Raw genomic sequence first — 13,181 nt, 5'->3', positions numbered from 1 at the left:
ATTTCTGATGGATGGATTAAATTTACAGCTAGCCAGCTTGATAGTCTGGTCCAAATTTGAAATATCATGCTCCAAACGTCTGAGTAATTCACTCTAGTTTGAATTCCATGGGAAAACAGAACCATTTTGCCCGAGAAGCCACACCCTATTGCAGTGTTGGAAATCCTTGTATGAGAGTGCCAGTTGAATGGTTCAGATCCTAATGATGTATTTACATTTGTTCTTGTTCGATTTTGAACCAAATTACCCAAAATAGACGACGGTTGAATGTCACTTGAAACTCTAGCTGAAACCTGATGGTGAAAAAGATCCATGGGGTTTCACATAGAGTATGAAGAGACATTCACCAGTTTGAAGATGGATAGCAAATATTCATGTGAGCTCATGTAAATGTCGTCACTGGAATGTCTAATCATTTCTATCTCATGCATGAAAAAGGCACATACGTCGTTTTATTTACAAGATTGAGAATGAGAGAGGGATGATTTCTGAAACATGGACATGGCAGCATGAGCGAAGTGAATGTGAGTGAACACTATACTATTTTAGATAAACAATGCAATGTAAATGTGGGTATGTCCAGACCAGTACGAGCCTGCAACGTTTGTGACGATGGTGCTGAAGGATCTGTGCAAGTCGGAGCAGGTGTGTCAGATCTGTCTGTGTAATGATGACATCACTGACTCCCTCCTGTCCCCTGTCTTCAAGTTCCTCGACAACAACTTGGTGAGTCAGACGTGTATCATAGCAACAGGTTTTGATGCCATGATTCCTGAAAATTCCTGAATGTAATGGTAGTATGTCCTAGATCTATCAAGGCTTTCTCATATGCCTAGGATTCTGTAAATAACAGTAACAGTTCCCCATTGGAATAGAATAAGTCCCAGTTCATGATGTCTTGAGTTTAATCAAGACGCCTGAATCTAGTAAAATTCTGTTTGATCTGGTAGTGAGTGAGTTTTTTTATGGTGCTTTTGACAATACTCTAGCAATATCATGGCGGGGACACCAGAAATGAGCGTCACACCCGAGATGATTTAAACCGTTATCCATTAGGCTACCCCATCACCACCAGCTGCCATAGTAAGCTAGTTCAGCCATCTGATGTACTCAGCTGTACTGAAAAGGGGTTTAGAGCCATGATGTGCATAGTGACTGAAACAAGTATCGGCTCAAGCTGCCAAAATATATATGTTAAGACTTTCCAAATATATCACAAGCTTCAAGTGAATGTAGTGTCAATGTTATCCAAATTTGCATACCATGGTGACTTCGTTAGAACCTGGCTATATTTCTGATAAATGTAATCATGTGACCAGTCATGTGACTTTGTAGCAACAGGGGTCACTTCCATCAGTCTTGCTCAATTTACAGCATTTCAATATGGAGGAGTTACCTCCCTTTATATGTTGATTGAGAGTGGGTGTACACTGAGTGGACACTGAGTGGAGATCAGGCAGTTGTTTCCAATATATTATGCAGTTGTTTTTTTGAAATTCAAATAAATGTCTGTAACATTTATTTTTGTCCTGTTATGACTGGTCACAAGTGATGTAAGTTTAACAAAATTCTTTCTGAATTAAAATGACTATTACGTTGATTAAGTTATCATACGCCTTGATATTAATCAAAGAAATGTTGGAAACCTGTGTTTATGATCATGTTGCGTCTGTATAATGTATTCGATATATTACCCATATTGACATGGATGTTATTGTTCGAGCTTTATGCTGACTGGCAATGTCTCACCCTTTATTTGTGTGACCTTGCATAGCTGTTGCATAGCTTTGAAGATGAAGATGACTTGGTTCATTGTTTATGGGGTCAAAAGTTTAGGACAAGGCATTGAACTGATGAGAAAAGTGGAAGAAGCCAGTTTCTTTTCTATATTTTAAAAGAAAAGTGAAACAGACTGGATAATATTTGGAAAAATGTATATTAAGACCTAATGTTTGAAGCTGCTTGCCAAGTCTTGCGATTGATTTGTGAGTAGATAATTTTCCATGTAGTTCCTCACAATTTCCTTTTCACTGACAGCCATGTTTTTACACAGGGCAACCATCCTCCCAGTGAGGGCACACTGCTACATGTGGCTGACATCTTGTCCATCCTTGCCTCCAACAGCAGGGGGCGTTGTCACCTCATGTATGGAGAAGGTCGAGACTTACAGAATCGCTCCAAGTAAGTTGTAGAAACTATCTGGCTGTCAGTGCTCATTACTACAATCCTTTTGAGACATATGTACAAACAAATCAGCTTGTCAAGTGAACTTTATTTTCTGGGATAAGGTGACTCCACTGTTCCAGTTGTTTAAAGGCACAATGTCAAACATTTTTGGCAGATTTTGGCATATATTATATTTATTCGGCATATGCACTCACTTTGGCTTTCTATTGATGCAATACAGACAGAGGAAGTGTTCAGATTCACATTTCATGACACATGTTGAATTTATTTTTTTATTTTTTTTATTATTTATTTTAATTTCCAAAACGCCATCCCACAAGACATGTTAAGGTCTGGGGTAGAATAGGCCTTCAGTAACCCATGCTTGCCATAAAAGGCGACTATGCTTGTTGTAAGAGATGACTAACGGGATTGGGTGGTCAGGGTTGCTGACACATGTTCCCACATCTGTTCCCAGTTGTGCAGATTGATGCTCATGCTGTTGAGGACTTGATTGTCTGGTCCAGACTTGATTATTTACAGACCGCCGCCATATAGCTGGATTACTGCTGAGTGCGGCATAAAACTAAACTCACACTCCATCCCACAATTGCCACCAACAGCATCAACCTTTAACTGCAATGCTACTACATCCCACAATGTACAACCAACAACCCACAGCTGCCACTCCAAACCCAAAAATATGAGAATGCTAAGGTTTGTCAGTCCTTGTAAGAGACTTATACAATCTCCTTATTTCATCGCAAATGTAAAGGTGGCTACATGCAGTGTTTTTTAAGTCTAGAGGTCCCTCAATTCTCACTATTACCACTGCTTAATTTTTAACACTACATAGCACATCTGTGTTTCTGTAGGTCCTCACCAGCCCATGTTATTGCTGAGTTCACAAAGAAGGCCCTGATGTCATCTCTACCATGTGGCTCTGGATCACAGCCATCCTGTACTGTAGTGGGAGCTTACCTGTATATATGTAGGCAGTTGTATAATACATGCCAGGGCTTGCTGGTGCTACAGCAGTATGACCTGCACAATACAGTGGCTACAGCGTGGAGGGAGGTGAGTGTACCAGCTGTATAATACATGCCAGTGGCTACAACATGGAGGGAGGTGAGTGTATCAGCTGTATAATACGTGCCAGTGGCTACAGCGTGGAGGAAGGTGAGTGTATCAGCTGTATAATACATGCCAGTGGCTACAGTGTGTAGGGAGGTGAGTGTATCAGCTGTATAATACATGCCAGTGGCTACAGTGTGGAGGGAGGTGAGTGTATCAGCTGTATAATACATGCCAGTGGCTACAGCATGGAGGGAGGTGAGTGTATCAGCTGTATAATACATGCCAGTGGCTACAGTGTGGAGGGAGGTGAGTGTACCAGCTGTATAATACATGCCAGTGGCTACAGCATGGAGGGAGGTGAGTGTATCAGCTGTATAATACATGCCAGTGGCTACAGTGTGGAGGGAGGTGAGTGTATCAGCTGTATAATACATGCCAGTGGCTACTGCGTGGAGGGAGGTGAGTGTATCAGCTGTATGATACATGCCAGTGGCTACAGTGTGGAGGGAGGTGAGTGTATCAGCTGTATAATACATGCCAGTGGCTACAGTGTGGAGGGAGGTGAGTGTATCAGCTGTATAATACATGCCAGTGGCTACAGTGTGGAGAGAGGTGAGTGTATCAGCTGTATAATACATGCCAGTGGCTACAGCATGGAGGGAGGTGAGTGTATCAGCTGTATAATACATGCCAGTGGCTACAGTGTGGAGGGAGGTGAGTGTACCAGCTGTATAATACATGCCAGTGGCTACAGCATGGAGGGAGGTGAGTGTATCAGCTGTATAATACATGCCAGTGGCTACAGTGTGGAGGGAGGTGAGTGTATCAGCTGTATAATACATGCCAGTGGCTACTGCGTGGAGGGAGGTGAGTGTATCAGCTGTATGATACATGCCAGTGGCTACAGTGTGGAGGGAGGTGAGTGTATCAGCTGTATAATACATGCCAGTGGCTACAGTGTGGAGGGAGGTGAGTGTATCAGCTGTATAATACATGCCAGTGGCTACAGTGTGGAGAGAGGTGAGTGTATCAGCTGTATAATACATGCCAGTGGCTACAGTGTGGAGGGAGGTGAGTGTATCAGCTGTATGATACATGCCAGTGGCTACAGTGTGTAGGGAGGTGAGTGTATCAGCTGTATGATACATGCCAGTGGCTACAGTGTGGAGAGAGGTGAGTGTATCAGCTGTATAATACATGCCAGTGGCTACAGTGTGTAGGGAGGTGAGTGTATCAGCTGTATAATACATGCCAGTGGCTACAGTGTGGAGGGAGGTGAGTGTATCAGCTGTATGATACATGCCAGTGGCTACAGTGTGTAGGGAGGTGAGTGTATCAGCTGTATGATACATGCCAGTGGCTACAGTGTGTAGGGAGGTGAGTGTATCAGCTGTAGAATACATGTCAGGGCTTGCTGGTGCTACAGCAGTATGATCTGCACAATACAGTGGCTAAAGCAGATGGAGGGGGGAATTTTGCTGTCATATCAGTGTTGTTAGTATGTTCTTAATGTCAACTTCTAGTTTTATACACCATAAGATAGATAGATGAATGAATGAATGAATGAATGAATGAATGAATGAATGAATGAATGAATGAATGAATGAATGAATGAATGAATGAATGAATGAATGAATGAATGAATGAATGAATGAGAGGTCTAACCAAGGAATCATCCAACATATAAACCGATTATTTTACCTCCCAGGCCTCTCAAGCAGCTGACCGTGCTGCCACACCTACTCCATCAGACTCCAGTATTGACATCAACAAGTCTCACAAGGAAGTCAGTGTGTAAGTAACCATGGTGATGTGTTGGTTGACCTTCAGGCCTCTGTACCCAACTTCTGGATGTGTTGACCCATGCCTAAGGTGACACCTTTTGATTTAATTGTTCCAGCAAACTGAAGGCAAATATATGCCTTTGAAATAACTTTACAAAGCATAGCCCTTATTATTTTGGCTAATCATTATGTTGAGCTTTGGGTCACGAAACCAACCCAGAAAATAAATGCAAGTGAATACATGAACTTGCTAAACAAATGCTATATACTGCTCAAAATAACTTAGAGAAAACTTTCCTTATTTCATATGAGTGTAGTTAGTTTGCTATAGCACAGATTAACTGTAGTAATATGCCATGACAGATTAACTATTGTAAAATGGGGTGACAGATTAGCTGTAGTAATATGTGTGACAGATTGACTGTAGTAATATGGCATGACTGATTAGCTGTAGTAATATGTGTGACAGATTGACTGTAGTAATGTGTGTGACAGATTGACTATAGTACATATGCCATGACAGGTTAGTTGTAGTAATATGTATGACAGACAGACTATAGTAATATGTTGTGACAGGTTAGCTGTAGTACCGTATGTGAGAGATTGACTTTGGTAATATGGCGTGGCAGGTTAGCTGTCATAATATCTCTTACAGATTGACTAAAGTGATATGGTGTGACTGATTAACTGTAGTAATATGGAGGAATTGGGTTTTCCCCAGTAATATTTTTATTCATAACAGATTAATATTTTATCATTTGGTTCAATTCAGAAGGTTTTTATCAATACTAGTTAGATGTGACACACTATAGGTTTCAAAGATTTGTCACTTAACATTTGCAGGTTGTTCTGGGAAGACACACTGCGGGACAACCTACTGAACTTCGCCAGCACTGCCAAGGGGATCCTTCTTCTCCAGCTGACTGGCGCCATCAATGAGTGTGTGTCCTACATGTACACCAGATATGAGAAGAAACTACAGGTAACAAGCATATTTGGTTCTTTGCATCAGAAAACATGTGTGCATAAATATAAACACCACAGAATTACAGTCACCCACACGTTATGATCTGGCAGTCAGTGTTTGCTTCTACAAGTGTCATCAGATCTCACCATAATAAAATTTCTTCTGTTCATCCAACAGGGAATGGGTACCTTATTTAACTTATTTTTATATTCCAGCAAAATCAGGTTACAAGCTTGTCAACCAAGCATGGCTGTAGTCAGAAACAACTGTTACAATGTCTGTCAGATGAGGAGCGTATTAGCAACAGTTCTCAGATACAGAGAAACAATCAATCAATGACAGAATTGTCATAAAAATAGTTATTAACACCGTAGGCCTTACTAAAAGACTTGAGGTGAGATTACAAAACAAATCTCTGTCAAGGTAGATGAATTATGGTACAAAGTTATGGCAGAAATGTTCAAACGACACAGAAATAGGAGGACACTCACCATAGGCAAACTTTCCTCTCTTCATCCAGCAGTGAACCCAGTGGGTACCCGGTGGGATAAGTCATATGACTATTAACATTCGAGTGCCTCACAGGAAGCTTGATATAACAGGGGTAATAGTGTGTTACTTCCTTGAGCATGCGCATGTGTGTGGATACAGGGGCTTTATGAATGGCCATCAGTTGTCGTCACGTAAAGGGGCATCGGAGTAAAGATAGATAGAGTAGTTCAGATAGATTGTGGTTGCTTCTCATCAATGTTCCATAGATTCTCATAAACTCACCTAATTGTTTTAGTGAATTGCCAAGATGAAGAACATGACTGCGCACTGAGTGTATTTCCAACCTGACTGTAGAACAGTATGGTGGAAATAGCAGTCATTCATTGTTGATGCATTTTGAGGGGAATTGATATTGCTGATAACAAACAAAACAATCAACCATCACTATTTGTATTTGATGCCCCTACAGTTTAAAGCGGTAGACCAACGAAGATCTTAGGTAGACCCATGAAGATCTTTGTTAGATCCATGAAGATCTTAATTAGACTCATGAAGATCATAGACCAGTGAAGATCTTAGTTGAACTGATCTTTAGCAACCTATTCTTCTTGTGAAAGGTGACTAAAAGCATCAGGTGGTCGTCGTATCCCAGTTTGTCATTGTACACGTCATTGTATCCCAGCTATGTGGATCAATGCCCCTGATGTCACTCACTGCATTTCTAGTTCTGACATGATTATTTGCTGAGTGATTATTGCTGAGTGGTGGCATTGAAAAGCAAACACGCAAGCGAACCAGGTTGCTTCAAGTTAGGGGAGATAACTCTGAAGCACTATCTTTGTAGGGGAGATAACTCTGAAGCATAAGCTGTGTATGTTACAGGTCAGCAAATGCGAGAAGTTTGGATATGGAGTGATGGTGACTCAGATGGCTGCCACAGCACCAGGGATCGTGGCCCTACAGAACACTGGTCAGTTGATTAAAATACAAACATATGTTTTGAACATTTTGCAAGTATGAACAATTTAGGAATGCAATCATTCGTTTTTTGTCACTCTTCCAGGTTATATCAAGGCTCTGATGACAGAACTGTGGTCATCCCTGGAGTGTGGACCCTCAGATGAACCTGTCTTCACCCCCAAGAGCTGGCCGGTGGATGCGATAGACCGCCTCTCGCACAAGGTCAGTGAATGACATTTGGCCTTGATCCCAAGACAGAATAAGGATACCATTGGTATTTACTATTGACAAACTGAGCATATGCAACTGTTTTTAAGTCATCTTAAACAACCAGCTGGTCATTAAGCCAGTGGTGAAAACAGAATCATCCTAGGATGCCAGTATCATTGTTGACTTGTTTAGTTTGTTATGAGGGGATTATTTTTTAGACGGTGTGTCATGATCAGGTATATCACGTTTCATGCTTTCAGCATCTGAGCCGACTGTTGAACATCCTGTCAGGCTTTCCAGCCGTGTATGAGGTGCTAGCTGAGAAACCCCTGCCGGTGCGGGACAGCTATAGCTTCCGTACCATCCCGGACACTGTTGATGTAAGTTGTTTCAGAACTCACCTTGACCTACAGAACTTCACCTGTATGTTACTTCACCTGTATGTTACTTCACCTGAATGTTTCTTCACCTGTGTGTTGCTTCACCTGAATGCTACTTCACCTGTATATATGTGTCACCTGTATGTTGCAGGCACTGATGGACCGGTTGGTGATGATAGACAGTCCAGCCAAGATTCATTCTCTTTTTAACTATGAGCAGTCTCATTCCTTTGGGCTCAGGTAGATACAGATATACAGATTACTTGCCTACAATCACTCTAATCAAAAGGGATATTTTTACCTTGTTCATATTTTCATACTGTGACAATTAAATGAAATTGTAAAATGGAAATTAAGTGACTCTGGAAAGGCCACTGCAGTGAAACATTCTCTGCTAGAATTGGTCTCCTGCAGTAGTCATTCTCCTTTACTTCCTTTCCCCCTGCCATCTTTCTCCCATGTTCCCTTCCTCCCACACATAATTCAACCTCCCTGTCCGTCTACTTTTCTCCCATCTTTCCTCCCTCTCTCAGTCTTCATTCCTCTCTCCCTACTCTACTTGCTCTCACCCCCCTCTCTCTTCTTTTCTCCACTCCTTTTCCTCTCTCCATCCACACATCATTCCTCACTCCCTCCACTCCCCTTTGTCCTTTTCTCCCTCTGCTCTTTTGTCTATTTTTCCCTCCTTTCCACTCTATTCTTTTGCCTTTTCTCTGCTCCTTTAGGAAATTCCTCCCTCTCTCACAATGCTCACACTCTCCCTCCTGATCTCCTCCCTCCATTACATTATGATCTCCTCCCTCCATCACACATCATTCCTTCCCGGCTGTGGAGATCCGGGTTAGAATTGATCTTCAGCAACCCATGCTTGTCGTAGGTTGACTTACAGGATCTGGTGGTCATCCTCGCTGATTTGATTTACAAGTGTCATCGGTTCCCAATTGCGCAGATCGATGCTCATGTTGTTGGTCACTGGATTGTCTGGTCCAGACTTGATTATTTACAGACCACCACCATACAGTTGGAATATTGCTGAGTGCGGTGTAAAACTGAACTCACTCACATACTGCCGCCATATGGCTTTAATATTGCTGAGTGCAGTGTAAAACTGAATTCACTCACTCACTCATCATTTCTTCGTCCTTATTACCTCACTCCCTCATCCTTCCCCCTCCCACCTCTACACTGCTTGATGCTGATGCTGTTTTGCAGGGTGCTGTGTGTGATGACATCATGCCTGGATACATACCTCTTGCTGCAGTCCCAGTATAAGTTCCAGGAATTGTTGCTCCAGGCCCAGGCTGACAACGTCACGGATGGCAGGTACACACTTCACATACATTGTATAATCCTCTGTTGTCCAGGGTGTTATATCTCTAATATATGCCTTGGACCCATTCTACACCATAGCTTCATTTCAGGTACACACTTCACACTGAAACTGTATCATCCTCTGTTGTCCAGGGTGTTGTGTTTCTATTATATACCTTGGACTCATTCACCACCATAGCCTCATTTCAGGTACACACTTCACTGAAACTGTACCATCCTTTTTTGTCCATGTTTGTATTATATACCCTGGACCCATTGACCACCATAGCCTCATTTCAGAAGTGATGTCACCAGTTCAATATCTTTTATCACAAATATAGTGGAAAATGTGTCTTTGAGATATTCCTGAGTGAGATGTAAATGGGTTAAACTATAGACCGCTGAATTTTTTATCACTCCTCTTCATATTGCTTGCTGGATTTAGGTAGTATATAGACAGCTGAGTGATTATGCTTACCTTACTTAATGTAAGTGATAGACAAAACCTATTGTTAACAATTTCCTGATGCCGTTTGTCTTTTTGATGGCATGAGTACAGGTTTGGGTTTTGTGATGACAAAGAGAGTGACCCTTGTGTGTATGTCTTCTGTTTCAGTGGACCCATGAAGGTCACGGGGTAGAATAGGCCTTCAGCAACCCATGCTTGCCATAGGAGGCGACTATGCTTGTCGTAAGAGGTGACTAATGGGATCGGGTGGTCAGGCTCTCTGACTTGGTTGACACATGCCATTGGTTCCCAATTGCGCAGATCGATGCTCATGTTGTTGATCACTGGATTGTCTGGTCCAGACTCGATTATTTACATACCGCCGCCATATAGCTGGAATATTGCTGAGTGTGGTGTAAAACTAAACTCACTCACTCAGTTCTGTTTCAGTGACCAGACAATAGTGGATGTGTTGTCTGTAGAGAGGAATTTCCTGCTGGTCAAGACTCACCTGATTGGTGGACCCACGGAGAGGATGATCCCCCCTCGGTCTCTGGAACAGGTGAGAGCACAGCATCTGTGATCATCATGCACTTCATTATGACAGCAGGCCGTGTGGTTGCGGGAGACGACTGATACAATTCCATCTAGTATTATATGCTTCGACCAGTGAAACCAGGGTTAGAGTTGGGCTTCTGCAACCCATGTTTGTCATAAGAAGCCACAAACAGGATCAGTAGGTTGCATTGACTTGGTTGACAAATGTCATCATATAGCACAGATCGATGCTCATGATATTGATCACGGGTTTGTCTGGTCCAGACTCGAGTATTTACAGACCGCCATTATGTAGCTGGAATTTTGCTGTGTGTGGCATAAAACTAAACTCACTCACTTGATTGAATGGAAGTTAGCATATGATATAGCCAGGTTGGCTGTCAGTCCTACTAAAGTTGACACCACAGTTTGTTCAAATCTTGTTTGAATTCTATGTACAAAACTGACATTGTTTTTGACGTTTCAGTTTTGACCACACTCTTAAATTATCTCATAATGTTCTGATTTTCTCTCTGTAGAGCTGGAATTTGGCAGTTTGGAATCTTGTAATGATGATGTCAGATTTGGTTGAAATCAGTAGGATTTGAGTGTTAGTTAAATGCAGGAAACATTTTGATATCAGTGTGGACAAAGAAACGTTTTGTCTTGCATTTGTTGTTAACATTTTTATGGTTGGTTGCAAATTCAGGTGAGCTACAGTGAGGGTCAATATTTTTTGTAAGATTGCAGTATATATGCTTCTTTGATTGGAGTTTAGGAGTTGAGGAGATGAAGAATGAGGAAAATTTTTATGGATATTCAACTTTATTCTGTATATGCAAAATTTCAATGTAGATTCTATTGTCATTCTAATGTAGAATCTATGTCAAAACTTTGCCTATGCAGAATAAAGGAGTGTATCAATAAATATTGTCTCCATTCTACAGTATTTATGGCCTGTTTTGGGGGTTCCCACATTATTTTGTTGAATATTTGATACCTGGTTCTCATCCTCCAGACACGTGACGGGGTGTACCCGTACCCTCTGTTCTCTGCCTACCCCCTCCCCAGGGAGTACTGCCCCAACCTGGCTGGCCGGTCAGCCATGAAACAAGGTGAGCTCATGGACATGTCACTGGCAACATTAATCACTGTGATGTTCCCACACATGCAGATGGTGCCATAAGAAGTTCGATGCCGAAATGGGCTAAAATAATTCGTCAGTTATATCTTATTATTTGTTTTGATTCTGGGAGGTTTTCCAGTGAAAGAAATTCTTTAGTGGTAGAATCAATACATCCAGAGTTACTGCTCCTTACTGGCTGTTGACTGACATTTTGAACAAATGAGACTTTGTGTTAATCTCAAATGTCATTCTCTTTCAAACTGCTGAAAGTGTGTATGTAGTGAAAATAACCACATATTCACAAAATCATGTCTTTCATTGCTATTTGGGCTTTTTCAGTTGATAATCATGGAATAATTAAGATGTTTGAAATTAAGCAGCTAATTTCTTATGGCTGAGAATGTGAAGGATAGGTTAGTCATTGATGTACAAGTTTATTTGTGAATGTTGTATTACTACAGATGCACGTTCATGATGTAACACGATCATATGTTTTTTATGTCCTTTATTTATTATGCAAGTTGTGGGTGTTCAGAAATGCAGATGTAGACATGGTGATGGTGATGGTGATGACTTGTAGAGCTTGAAAGTCATTGACGTATCTTTTGAGTATACCGTGAATTATATTTCATGTGTGCATCTGAAAGCATATCATGACTCATGTTTCATATGTGCACGTGACAAGCATGTCATGACTCATGTTTCATATGTGCATGTGACAAGGATGTCATGACTCATGTTTCATATGTGCACGTGACAAGCATGTCATGACTCATGTTTCATATGTGCACGTGACAAGCATGTCATGACTCATGTTTCATATGTGCACGTGACAAGGATGTCATGACTCATGTTTCATATGTGCATGTGACAAGCATGTCATGACTCATGTTTCATATGTGCACATGACAAGCATATCATGACTCATGTTTCATATGTGCATGTGACAAGCATATCATGACTCATGTTTCATATGTGCATCTGTGAGCATATCATGAACACCTGCAGATCACATCATGAATAGTTTTTTCATGAACATAAGATGAAAATACCATGATCCAATGATATCTGCAGAGTACAAAGTCCAGTGATCAGATACTGCCTATTGCAGGGCATGATATCAACATGACAAACAACTCTCATTCTGGGTGCACATTTAGTGACAGACCTGTCCTACCTTTATGTCCTTTGTTGGCTTTCAGGGCAGACTAGGTCCAAATGCTTGTTATAGAGGGGACTTAACATTGTTGATGGCTTATATGATGAATGATGAGGCTGTTTGGCAGCTGTGTAACACATGAGATAAACATTTCAGCCTTAGAACCAACTGCTGAAGGTTTGTCTGGCATGATGAGTTGTGGAGATTGACCTTGATGAAGTGTTGATTGATGAAACATTCCGCCAAAATCATTCAAATCAGATCATTAGCTGATGCTGTACGTCAGTGAGTGAAGGTCAGGCATCACCTCAGGACCTACTGGTGGTAGTCTGTATAACAGTCCCTGAACCACATTATTATCCCTAATGCTTTACCCTCTCTGCAGTGCTGAAACCCTAGATGAAGCAGGGCTAGATTTCCTCACGTTCTGAATCTCTGGTCTCCCTGGGGCTCCTTTCCAATTTAAACAGGTTTATTTGCTACAATCAAAATTATGTATTCAGAGACTAAGCATTAGTCTTCTCAGAACCAAAGGTCTCCTGACTGACCAACATTCATTTCGAA

General features: G+C 41.5%; 1 protein-coding gene across 1 annotated transcript in view; it reads left to right on the top strand.

Annotated features, from left to right (window-relative positions):
• The window catches only part of LOC137258655 (protein broad-minded-like), a 40,507-nt gene that overhangs the window by 12,468 nt on the left and 14,858 nt on the right, over positions 1–13,181 (top strand). Inside the window, exons 14-25 of the mRNA XM_067796352.1 lie at positions 584–726; positions 2,054–2,181; positions 3,042–3,243; positions 4,952–5,037; positions 5,871–6,009; positions 7,369–7,456; positions 7,550–7,668; positions 7,917–8,036; positions 8,188–8,276; positions 9,249–9,359; positions 10,246–10,357; positions 11,351–11,447. Of these exons, the coding sequence (XP_067652453.1) occupies positions 584–726; positions 2,054–2,181; positions 3,042–3,243; positions 4,952–5,037; positions 5,871–6,009; positions 7,369–7,456; positions 7,550–7,668; positions 7,917–8,036; positions 8,188–8,276; positions 9,249–9,359; positions 10,246–10,357; positions 11,351–11,447 (1,434 nt within the window). The remainder of the gene's footprint in view (positions 1–583; positions 727–2,053; positions 2,182–3,041; positions 3,244–4,951; positions 5,038–5,870; positions 6,010–7,368; positions 7,457–7,549; positions 7,669–7,916; positions 8,037–8,187; positions 8,277–9,248; positions 9,360–10,245; positions 10,358–11,350; positions 11,448–13,181) is intronic.

Source organism: Haliotis asinina, chromosome 12 (assembly GCF_037392515.1).
Source record: "Haliotis asinina isolate JCU_RB_2024 chromosome 12, JCU_Hal_asi_v2, whole genome shotgun sequence".
NCBI lineage: Eukaryota > Metazoa > Mollusca > Gastropoda > Lepetellida > Haliotidae > Haliotis > Haliotis asinina.
This window is presented reverse-complemented; position numbering and strand designations above follow the sequence as displayed.